This window comes from Botrytis deweyae, assembly GCF_014898535.1.
Source record: "Botrytis deweyae strain B1 chromosome Unknown BDEW_008, whole genome shotgun sequence".
In the NCBI taxonomy this organism is placed as follows: domain Eukaryota; kingdom Fungi; phylum Ascomycota; class Leotiomycetes; order Helotiales; family Sclerotiniaceae; genus Botrytis; species Botrytis deweyae.
In genome coordinates, this window is record NW_024066215.1 from 697084 (window position 1) to 720855 (window position 23772).

A 23772-nucleotide genomic window follows, 5' to 3' on the forward strand; every position below is an offset into this window, starting at 1 on the left:
TGTAATTGATTTTGGGGTTTGAAAACTCTTCTTCTCGATTGTATTCGTTCATTTGATTCACTTTTCTGTTTCTGGTTATTACTCTTGAGATAAATCATTACCAGTCCTCTCCCTTAATTCTGCTCAAGTAGCGAGCTCTGTGTATCATTTCTCCGGCCGTATCGATTTCTATCACCAATGTTCATCAACCACATTCGAATTTCTCAATATACCATCAAAAGTTTTTGGAGATGATGAATTAGAGTGAAGTTCATTGTATTGAATGACAATTACTTGCTGTTAATTTGATTGTGAATTATTATTTGCGAATGATAATTTGATGATTTTAGATTCATGTTTCCGAAGATTCGGGTACAAGCGAGATGATATCTTGTTTTGGAACCTAATTAGTGATTGAATGGAAATGTATTATATATACAAAATATTCTAGTACGTTTCTTCATCCTAAAATATACCTTCATCCTCTTTCCCTTCCTCTTTCCCCAACACCGCCCCCAACTAACTAACAAACCTCACCACATTCGCCCCATAAACATTCTCATTCGCAGTATAACTCGCTACACTCTTCCCATCCATATCAATCATACTTTCCACCCCCAACGTATTCAATCCATATACATACACCGTCGAACCTGCATATGCTTCCGTCGCGGACCCGCCTTCATCGATACCGAAAACTTGGGTCTGGCAGTTACTGTTGTATGTTGTGCTGGTGTGGTTGGAGCATGCTGTGGGGATTGTTAGTTTGAGGGATGGAGAGAAGAGATAGAACGGGGATGGAAGATAATCGGTGGAGGGGGGGAAAATTTACTAAGACTATAATTGTTGAAGAAACTGTAAAAACCAGCGCCGTAGACGAGAATTTTCTGGGAATCTAAAATGCGTAATCCCCATGCGTCATAACATGTAGCAGATTTACCGGCGCAGAAGGTGCTGAAATCGGGGTCGTTGAGGGTGGTGACTGGGGGGAAGGGCGAGGTTGCTTGGGGGACGGGTTGGTAGTAACTTTTGGTTGTTAGGGTGGTTGTGAAGTAGAGGTTGGTAGAAAGGGAAGGGGTATTAGAGGATTAGAAGGAGTGAAAAGGGGCGAATAATGGGAAAGTGGAAAGGGTATTGAAAGATGGCTTGGAATTGGAGAGGACACTTACGGGGTTTCCGTCTGGATATATCCCATAAATACATTTTGAGTGTTGGCGAATTGGTATTGATAAAGCGCGTGATGTTCCACAGCTGTTCCAATCCTAGATGATTCTTAGTGATTCTGCAATAAAGACAAGGGGGGAAATACATACAACCAAAAATTTCCAGTAGTACTCTCGACCGATAATCCTCTGCCACTATAGACAGAGATTTGAGTATCAATCACATCATCAATATCATGATCTGCAGTCCACAACCATACATTTTCCATATACAATCCACTTGCGATACTAGTGATTTGCATACTCATAAATGCAGCGATGCAATTAGTATTCGGTTGGGTACCTGTCGTAGGACATTGAGCAACCTGTAAATTACTACCATCAAACCCACCAATTCGGGTATGCACATCCCATATTCCAGAAGGTGTGGTAGATGGAGATGCGAGATTCCATTGGATGAGTGTTGCTCCTGCTGTGGCGCCTTGCGTTGATACAATCATATCTGACCATTCTACAATACCGGTTTCGCCACTTGTGGATCCGATTCGTATAACTGGTTGAGGAGCAGCCATATTGGCGAAGAAGGATCCAGATCCCATTATTACGGGATAAGTCTCTCCGACCATTCGAGCACCTGCTGGAATAGAAATTGTGGTGGTTACTTTATAAATACCAGAGTCGAAGTATACCACTTTACCAGCGGCAGTTGCAGAAGTGATGATTGCTTGGATAGCAGCTGAATCATCCGTTATCCCATCGCCTTTAGCTCCGGCTGTACGAACACTAGCAAATTGAGTGACTGCAAGAGTGTTGTATTGAGGTTTAGATCGAGTATAATATCTTGTACCACTGAGCAATGATGCTGGACGAGGGAAAGCAGATGTTGCACCTTGAGTTGAAGTGGGACCTGTAGGGCTATAGGTATTACCTTGCACCCAAGCAGCGACTGTCATGGAACCGGTGCTTCCTGCTAAAGATACACCATTTGCACCTTGTACAGCGGTTGGAACATTGGTGAAAACCACATTTTCGATGGCTAGACTTCCAGCGGTAAGAGGAAGTGATGTACTGCTTCGAGCAGTAAGGATACCAATAGGAGTATTAGAGAAAGTACTGTCGATGACAGTTACTGATCCAACTTGTTGTGCTGTAGAGCCTCCATCAGACATATCGAGACCTACACCACAGTTGTTGATTGATAATCCCATATATGTCCATCCCCAATCTAAAATTGTCAGTATTATAATTAGAGTAAGATGAAAGGGAAATTACCCCAAAGTTGATATATAGCGGTCCCGCAACTATGGTAGTTAGTTTGGTAGTACCTCGGGAAGCGAGATTCTTACTTATTGAATGTTAAATTTCGCGAGGTAAATTGCTGCGATCCAACACTCATGCCATATTGACCACCATTGAAGATGAGATCATCCAAATAACCACCAGAACCTATAGTATTCTGTTAGTGATATGTATCTTGGAAACGAAAATAGGCACCTGCCATTTTCTATGAAAACTCCTTGATGCAAAGTACCACTCGCTTTATTGAGATTAAAAACCATATTTTGGAGACTAGTAGCTTGAGATGTTGGCCAGTGAATACCTCGTGCCAACGAAGTAGCGGGCATATTTGTAGTGTCAATAATAAAATTTCGTACTTGACGATAAAATACATTCGTAGTTCCATAATCTGGTACAGATGATCCATAAGGGTCGGCATCAATAAGTGCTAGACCTACAAAACCAGCAGTGGCTTTGATTGTTGGTAAGGCATTTGGATTTCCAATCAATTGAGTCATATAGTAGGGAAGAATGGGAGATGAAATCAAGTAAGTTCCAGCAGGAAAGTACACCACGGCTGGGGAGTTAGTGGCAGATGCACATCCAACTCCTGGAACTCCTTCGACACAGCGAGATCCATACGCAATTGCTGCATTAATCGCAGCTGTATCATCGGTTACACCGTTGCCTTGGTGATTGGTTAGTAATTTGACATCTAAAGATGCTACGAGTATATACCTGTGGCTCCAAATTCCTTCACATTTCTGAACACTTGATATGCAGTCCCTTGGGGATTATAAGGAGCGACTCCCTGATGGGCAATTGTCTCATACCAATAGGCTTGACCGAGACATGAAGAAATGAGACCAAAGATGATCCAAAATGAAGGGAAGGAAATCATATTTAAAAGATGGTATATACAAAAGGAGTGATGGTTGGTTGTACAAAAGAATGGAATGTAGCAAAGTAGCAAATGAAGCTTTTATATAGGAGAAAATTGGTACTATGAGCACTCAGGTAGGTTTCATCATCGGATTGATGGCCTGGAAGCATAGAACAAAAATTGATGCCAAAATACTCGGTTCGCCCCTGGATATTTACTTCGAGGGCTGCAACAACCAGCACAAGGTCCATTCAATACATGGCACATGTAGCGGTAGCAAACATGATTTTTCGATCTCCTGAGCATAGTGACAAGGGAAAATCAGCTAATACCGGAGATGAGTGTGGGGAAGATCGTGGGGTTAAAGAAGAGATTGATGGAAGAAACCGAGGAAGAAAGAAGGCACATGCCTTCATGAAATAACACTTCTGTCCGTGAAGTCTCATTATTTGGAAAATTCATTTCTTTTTTGTCTTCAAAACTCATTGATAGTTTGATGCCTGCCTTGCAGAGGAGATGAAAGGAACAGATCGACAGTGAACAAGCAGTTAAATTCAGGAAAAGGATTCTATCGGGGAATAACAATCTGACTCTAATCTTGAGGTCTTCCTGAACACGGCACTCGACCTCAAATTCGAAGGTTACATTCGCCATCTGGTGATAGTAGTACAAGGTATGTACCATCCCAGGCCTGTCAGCTCATGATCGAACAAGATGATTGGATCAAGAAGGCCTCCATACAACTCCTATCGTAGAGACCTACTCTATTCGGATATGAGGTGGCATACTTGTTTAGGGGGCATGTTGGGACCTGCATTGTGGATATTATAAGATGAGGCGAGATGGGATAAAATGGGATGATAGTTTTTCCGACCCAAGAAACATTCAAATAACGATTCTCATTTGCGGGGTAAAAGGGGGGTAAAAGAGCCTTGTTGAAAATCTCGGGCCTTTTCAAACCGCACATTCTGTTCCTGCTCCTTCATGCCACGGCTAATAATTCCGAATTTCGATCTGTCTCAATGACACCTGCCGGAAAAGCTTAGCCAAAAGCCAGCGTTGCATGTTTCAGAAAATATTAGCTTTTCTGAATCAATGATACCGTCTTACGCGCAAGCTCGAATCGCGCCACGACGGACGAGCAAGTCTATCTGATAAAGACACATGATCAAATCAGAATTGCTCCAGAAGAAGGTCGTACCTAGGTATTCCTTTTCGACAAATGGAACCTTTGCAAGGCTTTCTGCAGGGCGTACTGAAGCCGATGGATGTCAGTCATGCATTAAGAGGCATGTGTAAAAGCAAAGATTGCTATGTGCTAGACTCTCCCTGTTGATGGATGAGAATTGCCTCGGAAGTATAATGTTCAATGTTCAATGTTCAATCTTTCGGCTTGGTGGTTGTATTTATCACATGGACGATAGATATATGGATAAAAATGTAAGCACATGCTAAGGTTTCATACGCGTACACGCTAAACTATACCTAGAGGGTGACACGGATCACATTTCCATTTTCTCTGTGACTTTCTACATTTCTACAAGAATTTATACCCGATGGATGAGAATGAGATAAATTAATGGTAATCAAATAAAAACCCTCGAAAATTCTCCTAATGCTATTATCGCCATAGCCTGACCGTATGGCATACTTGTCCTATCAATATCAATGTAATGCTGTAAGGTATGACCCATCGCTGTCCCAAAACTGACATCAAGTAATTCTCCTTGATCATTAACTTTCCCCAACACAGCTTTTATGGCTTTAATCGCACAATTCTGATATTCCTCCCCTTCTATATATCGCATTCTTAATGCTTTCAATATACCATATGCAAATCCAGCTGTTGCAGAACTTTCAATATAAGATCCTGTATCTGCAGATTGATCCAGAAGGGTACGCCATAAACCATCGTCTTCTTGATATTGAACCAATGCTTGACACTGCGCTTCCAGAGTATCGATGAGATGAATACGGAATGAATCATTGGTTGGCAAATCGAGCAATTCCAACATTTCTGGAATGACAATTGTTAACCAAGAGTTACCTCTCGCCCATAATGCTTTTGCAAAGTTATGTCCTCCGTCTGCAAAGGTCCATCCATGAAAGAATAACCCAGTCTTGGTGTCAAATAGATATTTGATATGGAGGAGAAACTGTCTCTTCGCTTCCTCCACATAATGAGGTCGATTTAAGACTTTCCCAATCTTCGCTAATGGAAGAACCGTCATCATTAGGGTATCGTCCCACAATTCTTGAGCGTTGGTCGAGTTGTATGTCATGTGTGACATTCCACCATATTTTGTTCGTGGAAGCTCATACATTGCCCATTCTGCCCAGTTTTCCAACCACGGCAAGAACTTATTGACCTTCTTCTCTTCATACAAGTATGCTAGCGTCAACATCGCGGCTACTGTGTTGATATTCTTGGTAGTCCCCCCTTCATCGAAACGATTTTGAAACCACTTTTCGATAATCTCCAAGGAGTCTTGAGAACCGGTGAGGCAGTGATCTTTCCAAAGACCATAAAGTCCAATACCATGTGTCCACTCCCATCCTTGCCATCCTTTGGTATCTATGACTCTGCCATCTTCCAATTTCAATAGAAATTTCCCAGATTCGTCCTTGATATGAACCATTTGAAAAATCAAGGAGTCGATGGCCTTTCGAACATCGCTCGAGGAAACATTGTAGATTTCTTGCGGCATTTTTGTCTCGATTGTATTGAAGTCAATTGGGTTTGAACTCTCTGGACTTGACAATTCTCACGCCTCCCACTCATGATATATCTACTCTTGAAATCCGGTATGATTTCTGCCGAACCCCGAACTGTCAGCCCTTGGCAAATCCCCCGCGTTTATCCTTACTAGTCTTTCACGTGATATTTCTTACTGCTGCTTTACACAGCGGGAACCACATCTGTTTGTTGGTTGTTTCTTCATCTGATGATTGAATTGCATTCATCACAAGCCTGGCTCTTGATACGATGCATTTATCATGCATATATGGCATCAGCACAAAATGCATAATGCAAGTTGCCATTGCTATCCAGTGAAATCCAGATCATGACTTCCGAGTTCTGGAATCAATACCAATATGATTCTGCTGCAATTTCTTGAAAATTTTCATGGACTCCTTCCAATTCGTTCGGGTAGCCACAGCAATTTAATCTCGTTTGCCTAATTTGAAAGACAGAGTGTTTGCTTTCCAAGGTTACCTACTGTCGGTATGGGAGGCGCAGTCTTCTGCCACAGATACCTGTTGGAGTCGCCGAGGAAATTGATTCAGCGGATTGAGGCATTGTTTGTTGAATATCTTCAGTGACAAATCAAATGTCTTTACCTCTGAAAAGCCCATTGGAGCTTACGAGGTGGTTTCCAAACTCTCACCGAGTGTCGAAAAAGAAAATCTGATATAACCATTCAGGTATCTCGCCAAGGGTTTCACGGGAAGCAGCATTAGGGTGTATACAGTGACCTAAAAGTCCATCCTCACGCTGTCGTTTGTGCCAGATTTGCAATCTTTCTTGTGGTTAGACGTGTCTATTATGCTCAAAAGGCGATGATTATTCCAACCATCGTCATTATTCGATGCGATCACGATGTCCCAGCTACATCCAAACGTTCAGTCAGAAGAGGAGATGAAGAGTCTCCAAATCGGGAGATTGGTAATCAAAGTTCATGAGCAATTACATACTTTAAAAAGTAAGTGTTTATCATACCCCTCTCTTTGTTGACTCTCCAATCTAAAAGATTACACTCTTAGTGAAAGCCATCAAGGAATTCTATGATGAATATGGCGAGGATATGAGTGGGTGTTTGTGGGAACTTTCAGATCCAGCTGATCCAGGGAGGGAGTTGGTCTGGATTCCAATCAACCACTCATTGGTATTACCGCCTCTGAATGGATGGCCAACGAGCGCATTAGAAAGATTAGAAAAGAAGTTGAAGTACGAGAATTTTAATTTGAGTTGGCTGAAGAACACTAGAACGGTCAGAGTGAAATGCCTTAATTCTCTTCAATACCAGGACTACGAAAACGGCTTTGGTTTTTGTGGCCCTCGATTTGATTACAACTTTCGTGGTATACACGATCGATTGTTACACACCTTATGTAAGACGCTTGCCTGCTATCCCCAGAATCGTACTATATATTATCTCAGTTGATACTGTTTCTTTTCTATTTCTAAAAAGTCACTAATTGCGATTACATAGAGAGAGCTTGTGGTAAGCGTCTACTGCGATCAACGGACCAGTTTGATCCCCGGAACCCACCTTCTTTTCTCGAATGGAAGTTTTCTTGTTACCAGTTTCCGAATTCCAATATCGAGGAATGGACTCCTTCAGAGATTTCTGAGTGCCATATGGCATTGGATGGTGTCAAACTGCGTGTCGAGTTGTTACCCGATCCTGAGTGGGTGCTTCGATGCTTGCGAAGTTCCATATTCTCTAAGCTCTCATGCACGACAGGTATATCCGAATAGATTGTCCTCTATATCCTGCTGCTGCTAACTATACGAAGATTTGAACACCAGAAAGCGCTTATCGATAAATGATGTAAAGGAACTCTTCTTGCGAGGGCCTAAGCTTTCTGGATGGAGATGGGCATTTGAAAGCTGTCTTTTCACCCCGAACCTTGTCAAGGCTTTACAAGATGTGGACAGAAGTATCGGATCAAAATTCTGGTCAAAAAAAAGATTGCTCGAATGCGACAACTTAATAGAGAAAGGGATGCTGAAATTGGAGCCAATTGATAGTACTTGCAGAGGTATGAAATTTTTAAATTTTTGGATGAATAGAGACTTTTTTAACCTGAGGATAGATTTCGAGATAGGTAACAACAATATCGGAATAAGCAGGACAAGTCAGGATTTGTCTGTCTCCAAGAAAACACTCGCAATAGAGAATACCATGCCAATAGAAAGCCAGACCACCCAAGGTATTGGCAAGAAACTTGTCGATGTTTCCAAAAAATTGTATGAAGAACTACTCAGTCGACGTATATTGGAGACGAAAAAGTTCCTTGAGGAGCAACATACTGTCCAAATTACTGCGCTAAACTTAGAAATGTCGAAAGTCTCTGATGAACTCGCAAATAATTGGACCATCTTTCGTACAGCCAATGATGAGAAAGAAAAAGTTGCGACGGCACATTCGGCTCTTCAAGCAAGGGTAGAAGTGTTACGCAGGGAGCTTGACGAATGCAATTCAAGTCAAAGGGATTTGTTCTTGGCTAACCAGGACTTGTGTCAGCGCATTGAAAATACGACCAAAGAAAAATATGAAGCGGAGGCCAATGCAAAAAGATGGAAAGAGAAATGCGACGCTAAGCATGAAGCCATGGTTTGGAACTTAGGCATATTGAACACAATGCTTAAGGACATTACCGCACAGCGACTTGAGCTTGAATATGAGAAAAAAGAGTTTAAGGAGGATGTTTCACAATTATGCGCGGGGAAAGAACTCGGAACGATGAATGCCCAAACATCAGGAGAACTTGTCTATCAAAAAGTGGCTCTCCAGGACAACGAATTCAGTCAACCAGATGTGTTTACGGGTATCAAGCAAGCCCACCTTCAACACATTCTATTAGTCCGTGAAATTGAGTACAATCGAGGACTAAAAGATGGCCAGAGCACTCAGGTAAACAAGGGAACGTCGCAGGTCTTGAGTGCTACTGCAATTGTTGGGCAGGAGTTACCAAGCTTGCAAAGTAAAGATAAAGAACAGAAGTTGCACGAGAGAATTGTAGCAAAGCCTACAGAGCTTGGGATCAAAGCACCTGATCGACCCAAACATCCTCCTGTTCAAGCAACTCTCGCTCCCAAAGTCGTCAAGTCTTTCAACGTGGAATACGAGATAGCGCTATTACCTCAATCTCTCGGTTGCAAGATTCTCCCTTCCAAATTGTCCTTATTTAATCATACATTTCTTAAGCAAGTCTATGGCGGTGGTGCCGATTTTTGGAATAACATGGAACTCGCAATGGATATTGGGCCACCACACGACATGTATCGAAATCGGATTCTCAAAATACACAGTGATTCACAACCTGGGGTGTATTTCGGGCAACGTCCAATCATGGGGCAACATGGTGCTCTTTTACTCATTCACGGTCTCGACGATAATTCTTTTGGTATTGAGTCTATACCAACAGAGGGATACCCGACATTTCTTAATACGGTTCAAGGCCATGCGATGTATGTTGGAAACTACACGGTGACCAAACAACATGTGAATCATTGTTCCGAAAATCTTTTCGGACTTGAATTCAGAGAATACTTGTCCAAAGATGAATCTAACGAACATAGATTTATAGAATGGTTTCAGAAAGAGACTGGTGCTGATGCGGCCACCACGAGTATTGGACTGAGTAAAATAGTCACAGCATTCAAAAAGGGTGTTATTCGAACGAGCTGGACGGTACTCGAATTCGTAGGATTTGATCTAGAACATTACGAAGGATTGCTAAAAATGTATGCCCAAATCCAACCGTTTTGCAATAGGGGAAAAGGTATCCCATTGAAAGACGTTCAGGGGGGCTTTGAGCATTTATTTCTGAATCAGCTATTGGTCACATCGACTAAAAGAGTCCATGATATTGAAAATCCGAGTGAGAGTGAAAGAAAACGGCTGAAGCCGGCTCAGCAAGATGAGAAACAAGCTTCTCAACCGCAAGAGTTGGAGGATGAGCTGACTATTGTCGTGGATACTACGCCTAGAACTCAATGATCGCTTAGTTTGATGATATACCTCGGAGCTCGCTTGATATCATCGAATGTTATTTTCTGCGCCATTACGGAGCGGGAATAGTCGGGACGGGCAGGGGTGAGGTTGTAATGTTATTTGATTCTACTTTTGACGGTACCGGATGTCAGGGTCGGGGTAGAAAGTGTGTTTGTTTGTTTTTTGAATTGTTGGGGTTTTAAAATGGTGTAACAGCGTGAAATGTAGGTGTGTTTAGGGCATGGATGTGGTTTCGAGGTTCAGACGATGTGCGTGCGGGTGAGATGGCAATACCTGTTTTCTTCATCTTTCCAAAAAATTAATAAAGAAATAAACGTCCACCGGGGTTTGACTCCTATGAGTAGATTTGGTCAGAAGAGGTGTTAAGTACGAAAATACCATGTTCTAAATCCAATAGTATCTCTTTTCGTGGGGTTATGTTTTGATGCTTGGGCTGTAAGGTTTGGGAGTTTGATGTTTTGTTCTGACAAAAATGTCTTTTTGTAGCCATCAACACATCACATCCACTTTTGTTTCTCGCCTTCCCTCCATCAATTGAAAGAGATACTGCTCGATCTTCTTTAAAAGTACTACTCGCAAGGTAAAAATGTTAAAGTAATACTTAAAGGATGAAATCAAATTTACTTGAACTGCCTAATCTTCCAATCTATACTCCTATGTCCTTTCTTCATTCTTTCTAATTTCCAATCTATCTCTCTATAATTTACTCTCTCTCTTTGCCTCGCCCCCTTTATTCCCCTCTCCCTCTCCTCTAACAAGCTCTTCCACCTTCGCAAACCGATAGAAGAATTTCAAACTCTCCGGATTCAGCAACGTACCGCTAGGTTTAATGATCTTCCCCGAAACGATTTGCTTAACGGGAAGTTCGACTTTCTTCAGATTTACAGTTGTCTAGATAGGTGAGCCGGAGATTAGTTCAAGTATACGAGATAGGGTACGAGATCTTTTCCAGGCTTGAGAAGATGAACTCACAGGAATATCTGGGGCTTCGAAAATCCACTTGGGAACATGTCGTTTACTTAACTCTCTTCCGATTACCTCTTTTACCTTTTCTTTCAACCTGTCGCTAAATTTCTCACCCTCTCTCATCACTAAAAATAACATCACCCTCTCGTCTTCATCCCCTTCTCTTTTCTGTCCCACGCATAAACTCTCTTGAACTTCCTTTCCAAAATATTTCTCAATGATACTATAGATCTCCGCGCTGCCAAAACGAACACCACTAGGATTCAAGACACCATCCGCTCGACCGTGAAAATGTAAGTTATGAGTTACGGGGTGAATAGACACGAAATCACCGTGAGTCCAGACGTGGGTATATTTTGAAAAGTAGGAGGAATGGTACAAGGAACCACTAGGATCGCGGAAAAAGAAGGCGGGGATGTTAGGGAAAGCATGGGGAGCTACTAGTTCACCGGGCGTGCCGTGCTCAACTGGAACGCCTTGGCCGCTTTCGATGAGAGCATCGTAAACCGCAATGGGTGTGCCTAAGCTAGGACCTTGGGTGCCTCCAACATAAACTGGAGTGAGGGGATTCCCTTGACCAAAACATCCTGCCTTTTGAATCATCAGCGAACTCATAATAAACATACCAAGAATACGGGACAACTCACAATATCCGTTCCTCCAGAGATATTAGCCAAATGCACCGTTTTTGGAAATCCCACATCATAGAACCATTCAAAAATTTGATCCGACAACACCATACCCGTGCTCGTCACCGTGTGCAAACTCGAAAGATCCGTCACATCTTTTGGCACAATCCCATTTTTCTGCATTTCTGCCATCCACCTGGGAGATGTCCCAAAGTGCGTAACTTTCAACTTGCCAAGGAGTTTTACAAAGGTAGTGAGATCGGGTTGAAAGGGACTTCCATCATAGAGAACTAGGCGACATCCGGTGAGTAGATTGGAGATGGAACTAAAATACATGATCCACCCAGTTGTTGTGTATTGAAGGACGGTACAATGGGGACCGGTTTCTAGATGAAGGATTCCTTCTTTGGCTGCGCTGAGAACTGCACCACCAATGGAATGGACGATACATTTTGGTGTCCCAGTGGTACCGGATGAATACGCAATGAAGAAAGGATCGTGGAAAGCTGTTTTTGCGAAAGTAAGAGTGTGAGAGGTAGATTTCGAGAGGTAAGTAGATAGACTTTGGGTGCGAGGAATGTTGGTGATATCCGAGGGTGTTTGAAATCTAGGCATAGAAACCATTCCTTTGAACCCTTTAACATCTTTCATCCCATGCACGATTGCGACCATCTTTTCGCGAAGATCAACTGTCTTGCCATTGTAGACGGCCCAATCATCCATGAAAATAAACTATTGCACGAATGTTAATTTTTTACACGTCACATGTTATAGTTAAAAATGCCAGACATACCTTTGGTTCAACCTGTAAAGTTCGTTGCAAAACACCTTGAACACCCATATCCGTCGAACTGCTACTGAACAACCCCCCAAGCGATGCTACAGCCAGAAAAACCTCCAGGGTATCAAAAGAATTGCTAGCCACCACTACCACTCTATCACCCATCCCAACGCCATGCTCCTTCATAGCACTAGCTAACTCCGCTACTCCTTTCCTTAACTCCCCCCAACTAATATCACGTATTTCTGTTCCTCCCTCTCGAATCTCAGTTAGAGCAATCTTATCATCTTCTTTCCCAATTGTACCTCTCTGAGATGATGCATGACCTGGTACTCGCGAATACAAGATATTTTCAGCAAAATTCATATATACACCCGAGAACCAACGCGGTATAGAATCTATAGGGGCATTCTCATCAACAACGGTCGTGTAAGAGCCGCTATAGATTAGATTGAGGTATTGGAAAGCTTGATCCCAGAACTGAGCTCGGGAGGTAGTGGAATATCGCCAGAGATCCCAGAAGTTCTGGAGTTGTCAATTAGTATGTTATAGACGGGGAAAAGGTACCGGCAGCTTAAATTACATCGATCTGAAGATTGTGTTTTTGATTGATTTCCTGCATCAGTTTATACATAGCTGTGCTTTTGGGACTGGGATGCTCCCAGAGCTTTCTGGGTAGACTCAAGGTACTCATGTCTGTATACAATCTCCTGAAACTCTGACGAAACGATAAAATGAACAATTAGATGTCGAAGCAAATTGATATGATAAGGAAGGAGGAGGTCTTCAAAAGCTAGGTAGGCTTTGCTGTCTAGCTATTAATAGCCGCGGAACTAAGTATCTATGTGGAGAAGATCTTCCCCAGATGGTGCCGAATTGCGGGATGCGGGGGTAAGGTTAATTTACCGCGGCATCAATCCGCTGGACGATTGATGCTAACACTTTCTAATTTTAACATATATATCATATTCTTCTTGACATAATGGCATCCAATGTATAGGGAAGATGGACGCGGTGGATTGGAACTAACAACGGTAGTCTGAAATCCGAGACGGTTGATTTACTCCCGCATCCAAAATTTAGCGATGGCTGGATGGTCGGAGAGACATTCTCAAAGCCACGGCTCTTTTTGTCATCTTACCTCTACCTCCACTAATACCTATACTCATATGCAACAACATTCCCAGATCAGACAATATGCCAACGAAATATTTCGCTTTCGTATCATCGTTTGATTCTCAGAGCTCCAGCAATAAACATTCGATTTTCACTACTAAACATAGCGTCATCAAACTCATACCTACCACTTAATGAATCTATTAACTCGAGAATAGCGAGTAGGGGGTGATCTCATTCTATGAGGCTGGAGTAAGATACGAAGTGTCATTTAAGTGGATTTACTGTATCATGACGATAAAGATGTTCCTTTCAAAGCTGCTGATATGTTTCCACAGCGACTTCTATATAAGCTTGTCGCTAAGATCCGAGAGGTACTAACAAAGAAAAAGTCACACCACCAAGATAACGTGGCTGATATCAGACTATCTACAGAAAAACTTGGCTATACCGGACTGGGATATACCGGAAACTTGGATATACCGGACTTTTTTTCCATTTCTTTCTAAATTTATATAGGAATACCGGAATTTCGATAAAAACCGATATACCGAACTAAATTGAGTAAATTCCAGTATAAGTTTTGGTAGTAGATTTGACTGAATAAACTAAAATTTTGGATGAGTAAGCTTTATTGGCTATTATCACATGATTTTTTTTGAAAATATTAGAGTTTGGAGTTGAAATCGAATATAAATTTTGGTTAGAAAGCTTGAACCACCATTTTTTATACCGGAATCATGGATATACCGGATTTGATTGATCGAAAATTTTAGTCCGGTATAACCAAGTTTATCTGTACCCCTCATTATTCAACAGGAGAGGTATTACTTGATACTTGGTATACAATATTCACAATACTCGCTATCCAGGAAAAACAAACTCATCGCATCTACTATCTCCAACCCGCATTTCTTCAACTCTCCAATCTCCATTTACCTCTGCGAATAATAACAGAAGTAGCATCGGCACCGAAGAAACTCCATGCCGGACGATATCCTTCCTCTAAATCTCCGTTTCCCATATCATTTAGCGAAATTCCACTATCTGACAAAGTAAGACTGCAAGGGTTATTGAAGTCCGCCCCACCAATCAATCAATACAAATACAACACCACCTCACCAAGCTCTGATTTCCGACCCCAAGCATCGAGAAAAGCTACTATCAAACAGCACTCTCGCCAACAAGTTTCCCCACAACCCCCTCTCAAAATGTCCCGCTACTGGCCCCACCCCCCCTACGCCGAGGACCAACCTCACTCCGGACTTATCCTGTGGACCCACATCCTCACTCGCGCTCCCCCTACCGCCGCTTTTCTCACTCCCTTCATATCCGCCAGCACTCTTATCTACCGCAAACTCCCCTTACCCGCCTCCCTACTTCCCCGCTCCCAACCGTCTCCCTTTCCCTCCCAGCTCCTCAATCTCCGCTCCATGGGCACTAACACTCTCGGCGTCACTTCTCTCGTCACCCTCGCAACAATTGTCCTTATGTACGGGCGCACAGATATTGAATATCAAGATCGCAGTTGGCGGCTCTTAGAAAACAAAGGACAGATGGAATCTGACGATTGGATGTATGGTGGTATGATAGTTGGTGCTCTTTGGAAGTTCAAATCTGGGTCTCTGGTAGATTGGAGGGTGAGAGTTGGGAGTATCAGCGCAGGAAGCGCAATAGGGGTCCTGGGGTATTTAGGTTGGAGATATGGAGTCAAGGGGGGAAAATGGGATGAAGATGAAAGAAATCAGAGGACTGAGAGTACGAACTTATAATTTGCGATTCGGGCTTCAGGTTGCATGGCACGTGGGTTTAGGAGTTCGGCGGAGAAGTAATTGGATATCACCCACTCTTTTTTATCTGTAGGTTCGTGTATATTACTACAACCCTTGAATTGACTGATACCCCATGTGAGTGTATATATAAATTGATCAACAACCATCCCTCATCAGCGAACAGGTGATCAAGTTTCAAATGCTATACGCCATTTAGAATGCATTTTTACCCCCTCTTTACCCATTTATTCTGTTATTGTCCCAATTGCCTTCCGTCCCACCAACATACGCCCCTAAATGAGAAACAAAACTCCAACCAGTGTAAAGAAGCGAGAATTTCCCATCTCAGACCTCCGGTCCTCGTTTCCACCTTTCCCAGAACCCCAGCTCCTTAACCAATCCACCGAAAGAATACTAATCACCATCACTAAGCTCCATCGAATTGACTTCATTCACCACCACTTTGCTCCTCGACTTCCCCTTCCCTTTCGTTCTGCTTGGTCTCAAACCTGCCAAAACCTCATCTTTCCTCAACGATAATTCCCTCTCAATTTCATCTTCCTCATCATCAAAAATCCTACTTCCATTTATACCATGAATAGCCGTTTCCTCCAAGGCCTTATTAAGTAATTCGGTCGCAATAGCATCTTGAGGTGAAATAGCAAGTGCTTCGTGGAACATCAAAACAGCTTCAAAAGGTTTCCTCTGCTCCATTAATACCAAACCCTTTGCACAAAAAATAGCTGGATCTTTTCCGCCTTGCCGAAGTACCGCATCAAATTCTGCTAGAGCGGCATCCCATTGATGAAGACGTCGATATGCATGACCCAGATTTGAGCGAGTGGATATCCAAGCTTGTGGATCACTGTCAATCTCTTCAGCAATTTCGAGCGCTTTCCTTAATATCAAGACAGCATCTTCGAGTCGTTCTTGGTGATAGAATACTACTCCCATCTCGTTCAGTAGTAATGGATCGGTTTTACAGAGTTCATATGCAGTTTTCAAGAACTCATCGGCTAGAGTCATGTTGTTTAGCATGTGATTTTGCATGCCTAGAAATAGTTGGGGCAAGTGAGTGCCCATAAAAAGTCTTGCCGCTGTCGAATACGCTGAGATTGCTTGATCATGTTCTCCTTCTGCTGCGAAAGTATGGGCGAATCCAATCCAAGCAGGTCCAAAATGAGGATCCATCATACTGGCTTTACTGAAATAACGTCGAGCTTCAGCGACTTTGTTTATGGCCAAATAATATATGCCTACGGCAAGCCAAGTACAGGGCTCTTCTGGATGATTATCCGCCAAATCGTGTGATACCTGTCAGTGAAAATGTCAGCATTTATGGTGTGTCATAACTTTTCCTTAGAAATTCCTCGGAAAAGATTGAGCCATCCTAGGTCCATCCCCAAAAGATGCGTCATTGGGAGTTATGAATAAGAAGTCGAGAAATCTAATTATGCTCTTAAAAAAAGGAAGACCATGGACTTACCAGAAACAGAGCATTCTTCAGTTGTAATTCGTACAGACATGCTAAATGCAAAGGGTATATACTAAAATTGTATTTGTCTTCCTCGAGGATAGAATTTGTAATAGCTAGAGCATCCTTAAACCTGCATTGTGTAAAAAACAGGTCCGCTTTAGATAATAAAAGATCTGGATTTGTAGCAAGGTTGTAATGTGTTGAGAGAGTTTCTGTTGCTGTTGTAAACGCCGCTGGGTTCTTGTATTTCGAAAGTCGAGTAGTATAAAGCATTTTTGTAAATTCGGCAGCTTCTTGAGAGGATGAAGTATCGTCCGTAACGGATATGGTATCGAAATCCAGGGATTCTAGAAATTGCCATTCCTCTTCTGGTGACATAAGACAGTTCTTCATAAGCTGCTCGAATGCTTCGAAGCATTGTACATCTATTCGAACAGCATCTTTGTAACATTCTTTCGCTCTATCGAAAGCATTTTGTTTGGCATAGCAAAGTCCTCGTAGAAAGCACATTGCAGCTTCGAATTTGACATTTGCCGCTTCATCTTTTGCCATCTCATCTTGTCTATGCCGACTGCTCTGTGTCGTTGATCCATTTCGTGCATGGCCTCTCGTATGTTGTAACTTTTTTCTGTTGTGACCGGCCGTTGATATTAAATGTGTAGGATTCTTCTCGCCGAGTATACTCAAAGCCTCCTCGAATCTCGATTGTTTTATCAGACAATGGCCTGCAAGGTACCGGCAGGATGGATTTCGAGCTATTAAGTCTTGTTTGGTGAGGAAACTCTGAGCTCTTGTATAGTTCCCCGTGGAGAAATGCACTTGTGCAAGCCAAAAAGCATCTTTATCACTTTCTATAAGATGGTTAGAACCCACAAGTTACCAGAGGAGTATCGAAGGGGTGGTACTTGTTATAGCTAGCAATTTATCTCCAATAAATATTGCCGAGTCGTATTGGTGCTTATTCATAGCATCCTGCCGCCAATCTCTCAAGAATTTCTCCATATCTTATCGTAAATTGTACCCATACAATCAAATTCCAAGATTATTATGATCAATGTCAAAGGGTATCAATTACGAAGGGGTACAAAATTAGGTTATTGTTTGTTTTCATAGCGAGGCAGTCGCGTGGGGTGACGCGAGGCTGAGGTCTTTATCAATGATTTTCACGAGGCCAGGCGATAGAGGCTTACATAATATATTGGACTGGGCTATCGATTTGATACAGAACTTCGTCGCCTTGTCTCGTCTCTCACCTATCATCCATCATTGCATCGCCAACTCGGAATCGAAACCACCCTCATCCACTTTGAACACCTAAAAACTTGCCCTACTACGATAACAATCAGATTATTTACAGCAGCTTAATTCAAGATGTCCGAGCGAAAAGTTCTCACCAAATACTACCCACCCGATTTCGATCCTTCGAAGATTGTTAAGTCGCGCGCTCCCAAACAAGTTGGCCCGAAAGTACAGACAGTCCGTTTGATGGCACCATTTCCCATGAAATGTACGGCTTGTGGAGAATATATCTACAAAGGGCGGAAGTTCAACGCGCGCAAAGAAACTACGGAGGAGAAATACTTGGCTATCTCAATTTACAGGTTTTACATCAAATGTACAAGATGCTCCGGCGAAATTACTTTCAAGACGGATCCCAAAAACATGGATTATCAGTGCGAGCGTGGTGCGAAAAGAAACACCGAACCGTGGCGAGTGAATGGAGGTGGCCTTCAAGAAAGTGATGAGGAGAGACTGGATCGTCTGGAAAGAGAAGAACAAGAGCGAGATGCCATGCAAGAATTGGAGGATAAAACAGCAGAAGCAAAAACAGAAATGGCTGTTGCCGATGCATTGGATGAAATCCGCACAAGAAATGCAAGGAATGAACGGGTCGGAAAGGATGGAACTGAGGTCACTGTAACGCGAGAAAATGTTGACTCGGAACGAGAAAGACAGGAAAGAGAAGACGAAGAGGTTGCTCGAAGGGCGTTCATGAGGAGACAGGAGGCTATGGAAGAGATTATGGAGGATGATGCTGATGATGTCGGTGCAGGACCAGCACCAAAGATTACTAAAGAAGAGGCATTAGCAATGCCACCTCCCAGCTTCAAACGAGTTGTAAAAAAGAAAAAAGATCATGCTGCTGCATTGGGGATCAAGAAGAAGCCTTCCCTGGTTTAAATGAAGACTTCGGCTGTGACGGCAGACGATAGAAATAATGCGATGTTCTGTTAACATTCGAGGGGATTGATATGGGAAAGCGTTATGCTGGCACAAGATCATGTTTGTAAAATCAAATATCATTCGTTCAAAATGCCACTGGAAACGTCAAAAGTGTTTAGACTAACTAAACGCAGATTGTCAACGGCTTTAAGGGTTACTCCCGTGTATCCGTCTTACGCTTTGATGATCATATTACATCGATATAGCGCATGTTTCAGGGGTTACATTTGAATCAATATCAAAGTTTCTTTTGCAACCACTGCAATCCGATGTGTATTGATGATGCATATTGCCGATATTTCCGCTCTGGATCCGAAAGTCAATTACTTCTTCCGCTCACATTGATTATTCGTTGTTTTGCCTTTTCGATGCAGAAAAGATTCGAGTGCAAATATGGGGTCATCCACATTGCATTTAAGACGAACCAACCTCGTATACGAATGACGTTGACTAAATTACCTTACGATGCTTTGTGAGTGGATAAGCATTTATTTATGATCATAGATGGAGGAAACGATGCTTCGTACTCAGTGCGCAAGATGTAACGACAGGACGATTCGTCAGTTAATTACATATCGTCCGAGGTAAACGAAGCACTGAGCAGAATTTCAAGCATTTATGCAGGCAGGTGGGTTACGTCTGGTAGTTCAGTCCATCATATCTAGTAAATGTTTTACTCTCAGTCTCTCCAATATATCAACGGGATTCTTTCGGCAATATCACGTGAAAGCCTACCAATCCTTTTTTTGGTAACGAACTCTTGATCCAGTTTGATCTGGATTCTGGTATTTTCTTCGATGGTTGACCCACCATTTTGTGTGACAACGCCGATTTCCTTTTCTGATTGCCGGCGTTAGTACCCAAGAGCACTCCGCACTGTTTGCATGATTATCAAGGCGACCTTGTCTGTAAAGGCTTCGAGAAGCTTGTGTGGATTGGGAGAGGGTAGATCGGCAAATTTCCATTCACAAACTCCACATCTGATCTTTTGCATCATCACTTCAAGGCTGATGCTGGCTTCAATCGTAACGATGAGCTAATTAACCATCTTCATGGGCGGCACTTTTCTCCCGCGGTTCTTAGGAAAAGCTTGATGGACGCCACAGCCGTCATCAGTGAGGGCTTTTGTTGACTTTTGTATGGATCATATCGTAAGTTCCGACATACCCGCCAGGCGGATCGGAACACAATTAACTATCGAATACACTCCGATTTTGAGCATGTGTGGGTGGGTGTCAATGGAGGTGTGAGATATGTCGTCGTTCATTCATGAGATAGGTGAAAAGTCTCCAATTTATAGGGGGCTTTGGAGATATAAGTATCATCTCAATCCTGAGCATCAAAATCTTCCTTTTACTCCATCATCATTATCATTTTATTATCATCTTCTTACAGCTTTTACAATAAACTTGAAATTCTTGCTTCCAATAATAATAAACCAAACAAATCTTCCTATTTACTACTTGACTTATTATACATTATCACATAAACATGGGCTCTGTTCAAAGAGAAACTCCAGCTTACGGACAGCGCTTACTACCAACCTTGGTTGACGAAAAGGCTGGAAGCGATCCTAATCGTATTATATATTCTTATGCGAAAACCACCAAAGCAGTAGATGGTTTCGTCGAAGTATCACAAAAGCGCCTCGCCAACGCGGTGAACAGAGCTGCTTGGTGGATTGAGAAGTTACTTGGAAAGGGCAAGAACTTCCCATCCGTAGGATATGTTGGTCCAGGTAAATCTAGAATATATATCCGATCACCTCAAGGTTATGTGCTAACTATTTCGAAGGGGATCTGAGATATCAAATCCTTGCCATAGCACTCGTCAAGGCTGGCTACAAGATCCTCCTCAATTCCCCAAGAAACAGTATCGAAGGACATCTCAATGTCATAAAACAAGCCGAGTGTAACATTTGGTTACTACCTAGCCACAGCACTGGTAATATCCGTGAAGTCCTTAAGGTCCATCCTATGACTGTTCTCGACTGTCCAGAACTCGACTTCTTCCTCGACGAAACACCAGTTCCACATTATGCCTACAACAAAACATGGGCAGAGGCATCTCAGGAGCCTACTCTTGTCTTGCACACATCTGGATCAACAGGTCTTCCTAAGCCTATTGTTGTTCGACACGCTTTAGGTGCGGTTCTTGACGCCCAAAGCTTGGTGAAATGCGAAAATGGAGAAGCCCTTCAATCGGATTGGTGGAGAGGATCTAAGGCCTTTTCAAGTTTCCCAGCTTTCCATGCTGCTGGTGTTTATATAAATCTTTTCAGCGCGTTGTTCCTCGACATTCACATTGTGTCGGCATCACCATTAGCTCCAGTAACCCCCAGTTTGGTGGACGACATGGTTGAGCATGCTGGCGTTGATGCTCTGATGCTTGCTCCATCAACAGTCGAAGAATTGGCATTCTCTTCCTCGAGTCTAGAGTTGATTCAAAAGAAGAACATCAAGTACATTTGCTTTGGCGGTGGACCAGTTGGACAAAAAGCTGGAGACATCCTCACAAAAATCACAATTCTTCACAATCTGATTGGAAGCACAGAAGCTAGCCTTTTCGCACTCATTTGGCCAGGAAGAGAGGATTGGAGATATTTCAAATTTCACGCCAATAATGGTCTCAAATTTGTAGAGAGAGGTGACGGTCTCTATGAAATGCTTGTTGTCCGAGATCCAAAGTTGGAAAAGTTACAAGGAATGTTTCATACTTTCCCCGAACTCAATGAAATTTCTACAAATGATTTATATTCGAAACACCCCACAAAGCCGGACATGTGGCTCTATCGTGGCAGAGCAGATGATATCATTGTCTTCTCAAACGGCGAGAAGCTGAATCCTGTCACAATGGAACAAACCATCAACGAACACGAATTAGTCCGCTCAGCAATCGTTGTTGGTCAAGCTCGCTTCCAACCTGCTGTCATTATCGAGTTGATCAACCCGGTAGAAGTAACCGAAGACAATGAAAAGGACTTGATCTCTCGTATTCAACCTTTCATCGACGCTGCAAACAAAGGCTCACCAAGCCACGGTCAAATCAAAGATGGCTTTGTGATGTTTGCTAAACCCGAAAAGCCATTCTTGCGCGCTGGAAAGGGTACTGTTCAACGTGCAGCAACTATCAAACTTTACGAACCGGAAATTGAAGAGCTCTTCGCCAACACAGAAGGTGGTGATGATAGCGGTCTCGATACTAGTTCTTTAGAATCATTGACTTCTACATTGAAGGATTTGGTTGCCAAGATAGCTAGCGTTAATGAGCTTAGTGTCGATGAGGACGTCTTTGCAAGCGGATCATTCGATTCTTTACTCGTTTTCACTCTTTTGAGACAATTGCGATCAGCTTTAAAGAAGGATAACGTTGAAACCGAGAAGTTGCAAGCTAGCACCATCTACAAAAACCCAACCGTCAAATCTCTCGCATCAGTTGTCTTCAAACTCGCTCATCCATTGGAAAACCAAGAAGATTCTTCCAAAACCGACTTCGATGAGAGACAAGCAATGTTTGAGAAATACGCCAAAGACTTGCCAACCAAGACTTCTGGTACCGCTGCTCAAGATTCAAATGCTAAGATTTCCGTCATCTTGACAGGAAGTACCGGATCTATGGGTAGTTACATGCTCGACGATTTAGTCGCCCTACCTCACATCTCCAGAGTCTATGCACTTAACCGAGCCGTCAATGGCGAGGAGAGACAAAGAGGAGCCAGCTCAAGCCATGGTCTCAACACTGATTTCAGCAAAGTTACATTCTTCAAGACAGACATGTCGAAACCACGTTTCGGACTCGACCAGGAATCATATGATGAGTTGTTGAACAATACCACTCATATCATTCACAACCAATGGCAAGTAGACTTTAACTTAAGTCTTGCATCTTTCGAACCTCACATCCGAGGTGTACGAAACTTGATTGATTTCGCGGCCCAAAGCAAGAACAACGCTATTCTATCCTTCATCTCATCGATCGGTGTTACACAAGGAAAGAATTGGGAAAAGCCTGTTCCAGAACTTATCATCGATGATTGGAATGCAGCGGCTATGGGATATGGTTCTTCGAAACTTATCTCTGAGGTGCTTTTGGCGGAAGCTAATAAAGTTGGTGGTGTACGCACGCAAGTACTTCGTGTTGGACAGGTCTCTGGACCTGTGAGGAAAGAGAAGGGAAGATGGAATATCCAGGAATGGTTCCCTACTGTAAGTTTTCATCTCCCCTTTGAAGAGACAAAGAAGCAGAATCCTAACAAAACATCCTAGATCGTCTCAACATCCCAATACATGAAAGCCGTTCCCACAACCATCGCAGCCATGAACCGTATCGACTGGGTCCCCGTTGACATCCTCTCTAACATAATCCTCGACCTAGCCGATCTCTCCAAACCCTCTTCCTCTTCCCCTTCCACCCAAACCGCCTTCTACCACCTCGTAAACCCCACTTCCATAACCTGGTCCACCATCTCCCCCATTCTCGCCTCCCAAATCGGCGCAGACTGCAAGATCGTCTCTTGGGAAGAATGGGTCGCCCTCCTCCGCAAATCCGCCGAGCGCGGAGAAATCGCTCAGAATCGGGGTATCAAACTCTTGGAATTTTACGAGGGGTTGGGCAAGGGAGCTCCGCTTGCGAATTTAGAGACGGAGAAGACAGTTGCCAAGAGTGAGACTTTGAGACAATTGGAGCCGGTTAATGGAAGCTGGATGGAGCTGTGGATGAGACAGTGGGCTGCTTGAACTGATATGATGTGATGTTTACA

At 42.9% G+C, this 23772-nt stretch overlaps 8 protein-coding genes across 8 annotated transcripts; 4 read left to right on the forward strand and 4 right to left on the reverse strand.

Annotated features, from left to right (window-relative positions):
* Positions 1-498: 498 nt before the first annotated feature.
* Positions 499-3321, reverse strand: EAE98_004402 (uncharacterized protein; the record flags this gene model as incomplete). Its single annotated transcript, XM_038952022.1, has 8 exons — positions 499-728; positions 812-1005; positions 1149-1241; positions 1293-2367; positions 2415-2443; positions 2489-2588; positions 2641-3108; positions 3159-3321. The coding sequence occupies 8 exons, from the start codon at positions 3319-3321 to the stop codon at positions 499-501; spliced, it is 2352 nt and encodes a 783-aa protein (XP_038811558.1).
* Positions 3322-4889: 1568 nt separating this feature from the next.
* Positions 4890-6011, reverse strand: EAE98_004403 (uncharacterized protein; the record flags this gene model as incomplete). Its single annotated transcript, XM_038952023.1, has 1 exon — positions 4890-6011. The coding sequence occupies one exon, from the start codon at positions 6009-6011 to the stop codon at positions 4890-4892; it is 1122 nt and encodes a 373-aa protein (XP_038811559.1).
* Positions 6012-6558: 547 nt separating this feature from the next.
* On the forward strand, positions 6559-10479 carry EAE98_004404 (uncharacterized protein). Its single transcript, XM_038952024.1, has 5 exons — positions 6559-7007; positions 7069-7386; positions 7518-7772; positions 7825-8070; positions 8125-10479. Exons 1-5 carry the CDS (start codon positions 6905-6907, stop codon positions 10032-10034), a joined length of 2832 nt encoding a protein of 943 aa, XP_038811560.1. The 5' UTR covers positions 6559-6904; the 3' UTR covers positions 10035-10479.
* Positions 10480-10653: 174 nt separating this feature from the next.
* EAE98_004405 (uncharacterized protein) lies at positions 10654-13257 on the reverse strand. The gene is made up of 5 exons (XM_038952025.1): positions 13009-13257; positions 12438-12950; positions 11663-12376; positions 11022-11606; positions 10654-10940 (listed from the first exon to the last, which is right to left on the reverse strand). Exons 1-5 carry the CDS (start codon positions 13117-13119, stop codon positions 10746-10748), a joined length of 2118 nt encoding a protein of 705 aa, XP_038811561.1. The 5' UTR covers positions 13120-13257; the 3' UTR covers positions 10654-10745.
* Positions 13258-14752: 1495 nt separating this feature from the next.
* EAE98_004406 (uncharacterized protein) lies at positions 14753-15313 on the forward strand (the record flags this gene model as incomplete). Its single annotated transcript, XM_038952026.1, has 1 exon — positions 14753-15313. The coding sequence occupies one exon, from the start codon at positions 14753-14755 to the stop codon at positions 15311-15313; it is 561 nt and encodes a 186-aa protein (XP_038811562.1).
* Positions 15314-15727: 414 nt separating this feature from the next.
* On the reverse strand, positions 15728-17792 carry EAE98_004407 (uncharacterized protein; the record flags this gene model as incomplete). Its single annotated transcript, XM_038952027.1, has 3 exons — positions 15728-16627; positions 16800-17641; positions 17696-17792. The coding sequence occupies 3 exons, from the start codon at positions 17790-17792 to the stop codon at positions 15728-15730; spliced, it is 1839 nt and encodes a 612-aa protein (XP_038811563.1).
* Positions 17793-18161: 369 nt separating this feature from the next.
* EAE98_004408 (uncharacterized protein) lies at positions 18162-18971 on the forward strand (the record flags this gene model as incomplete). Its single annotated transcript, XM_038952028.1, has 1 exon — positions 18162-18971. The coding sequence occupies one exon, from the start codon at positions 18162-18164 to the stop codon at positions 18969-18971; it is 810 nt and encodes a 269-aa protein (XP_038811564.1).
* A 1533-nt stretch (positions 18972-20504) lies between these two features.
* Positions 20505-23749, forward strand: EAE98_004409 (uncharacterized protein; the record flags this gene model as incomplete). Its single annotated transcript, XM_038952029.1, has 3 exons — positions 20505-20751; positions 20808-23218; positions 23279-23749. The coding sequence occupies 3 exons, from the start codon at positions 20505-20507 to the stop codon at positions 23747-23749; spliced, it is 3129 nt and encodes a 1042-aa protein (XP_038811565.1).
* Positions 23750-23772: the final 23 nt, after the last annotated feature.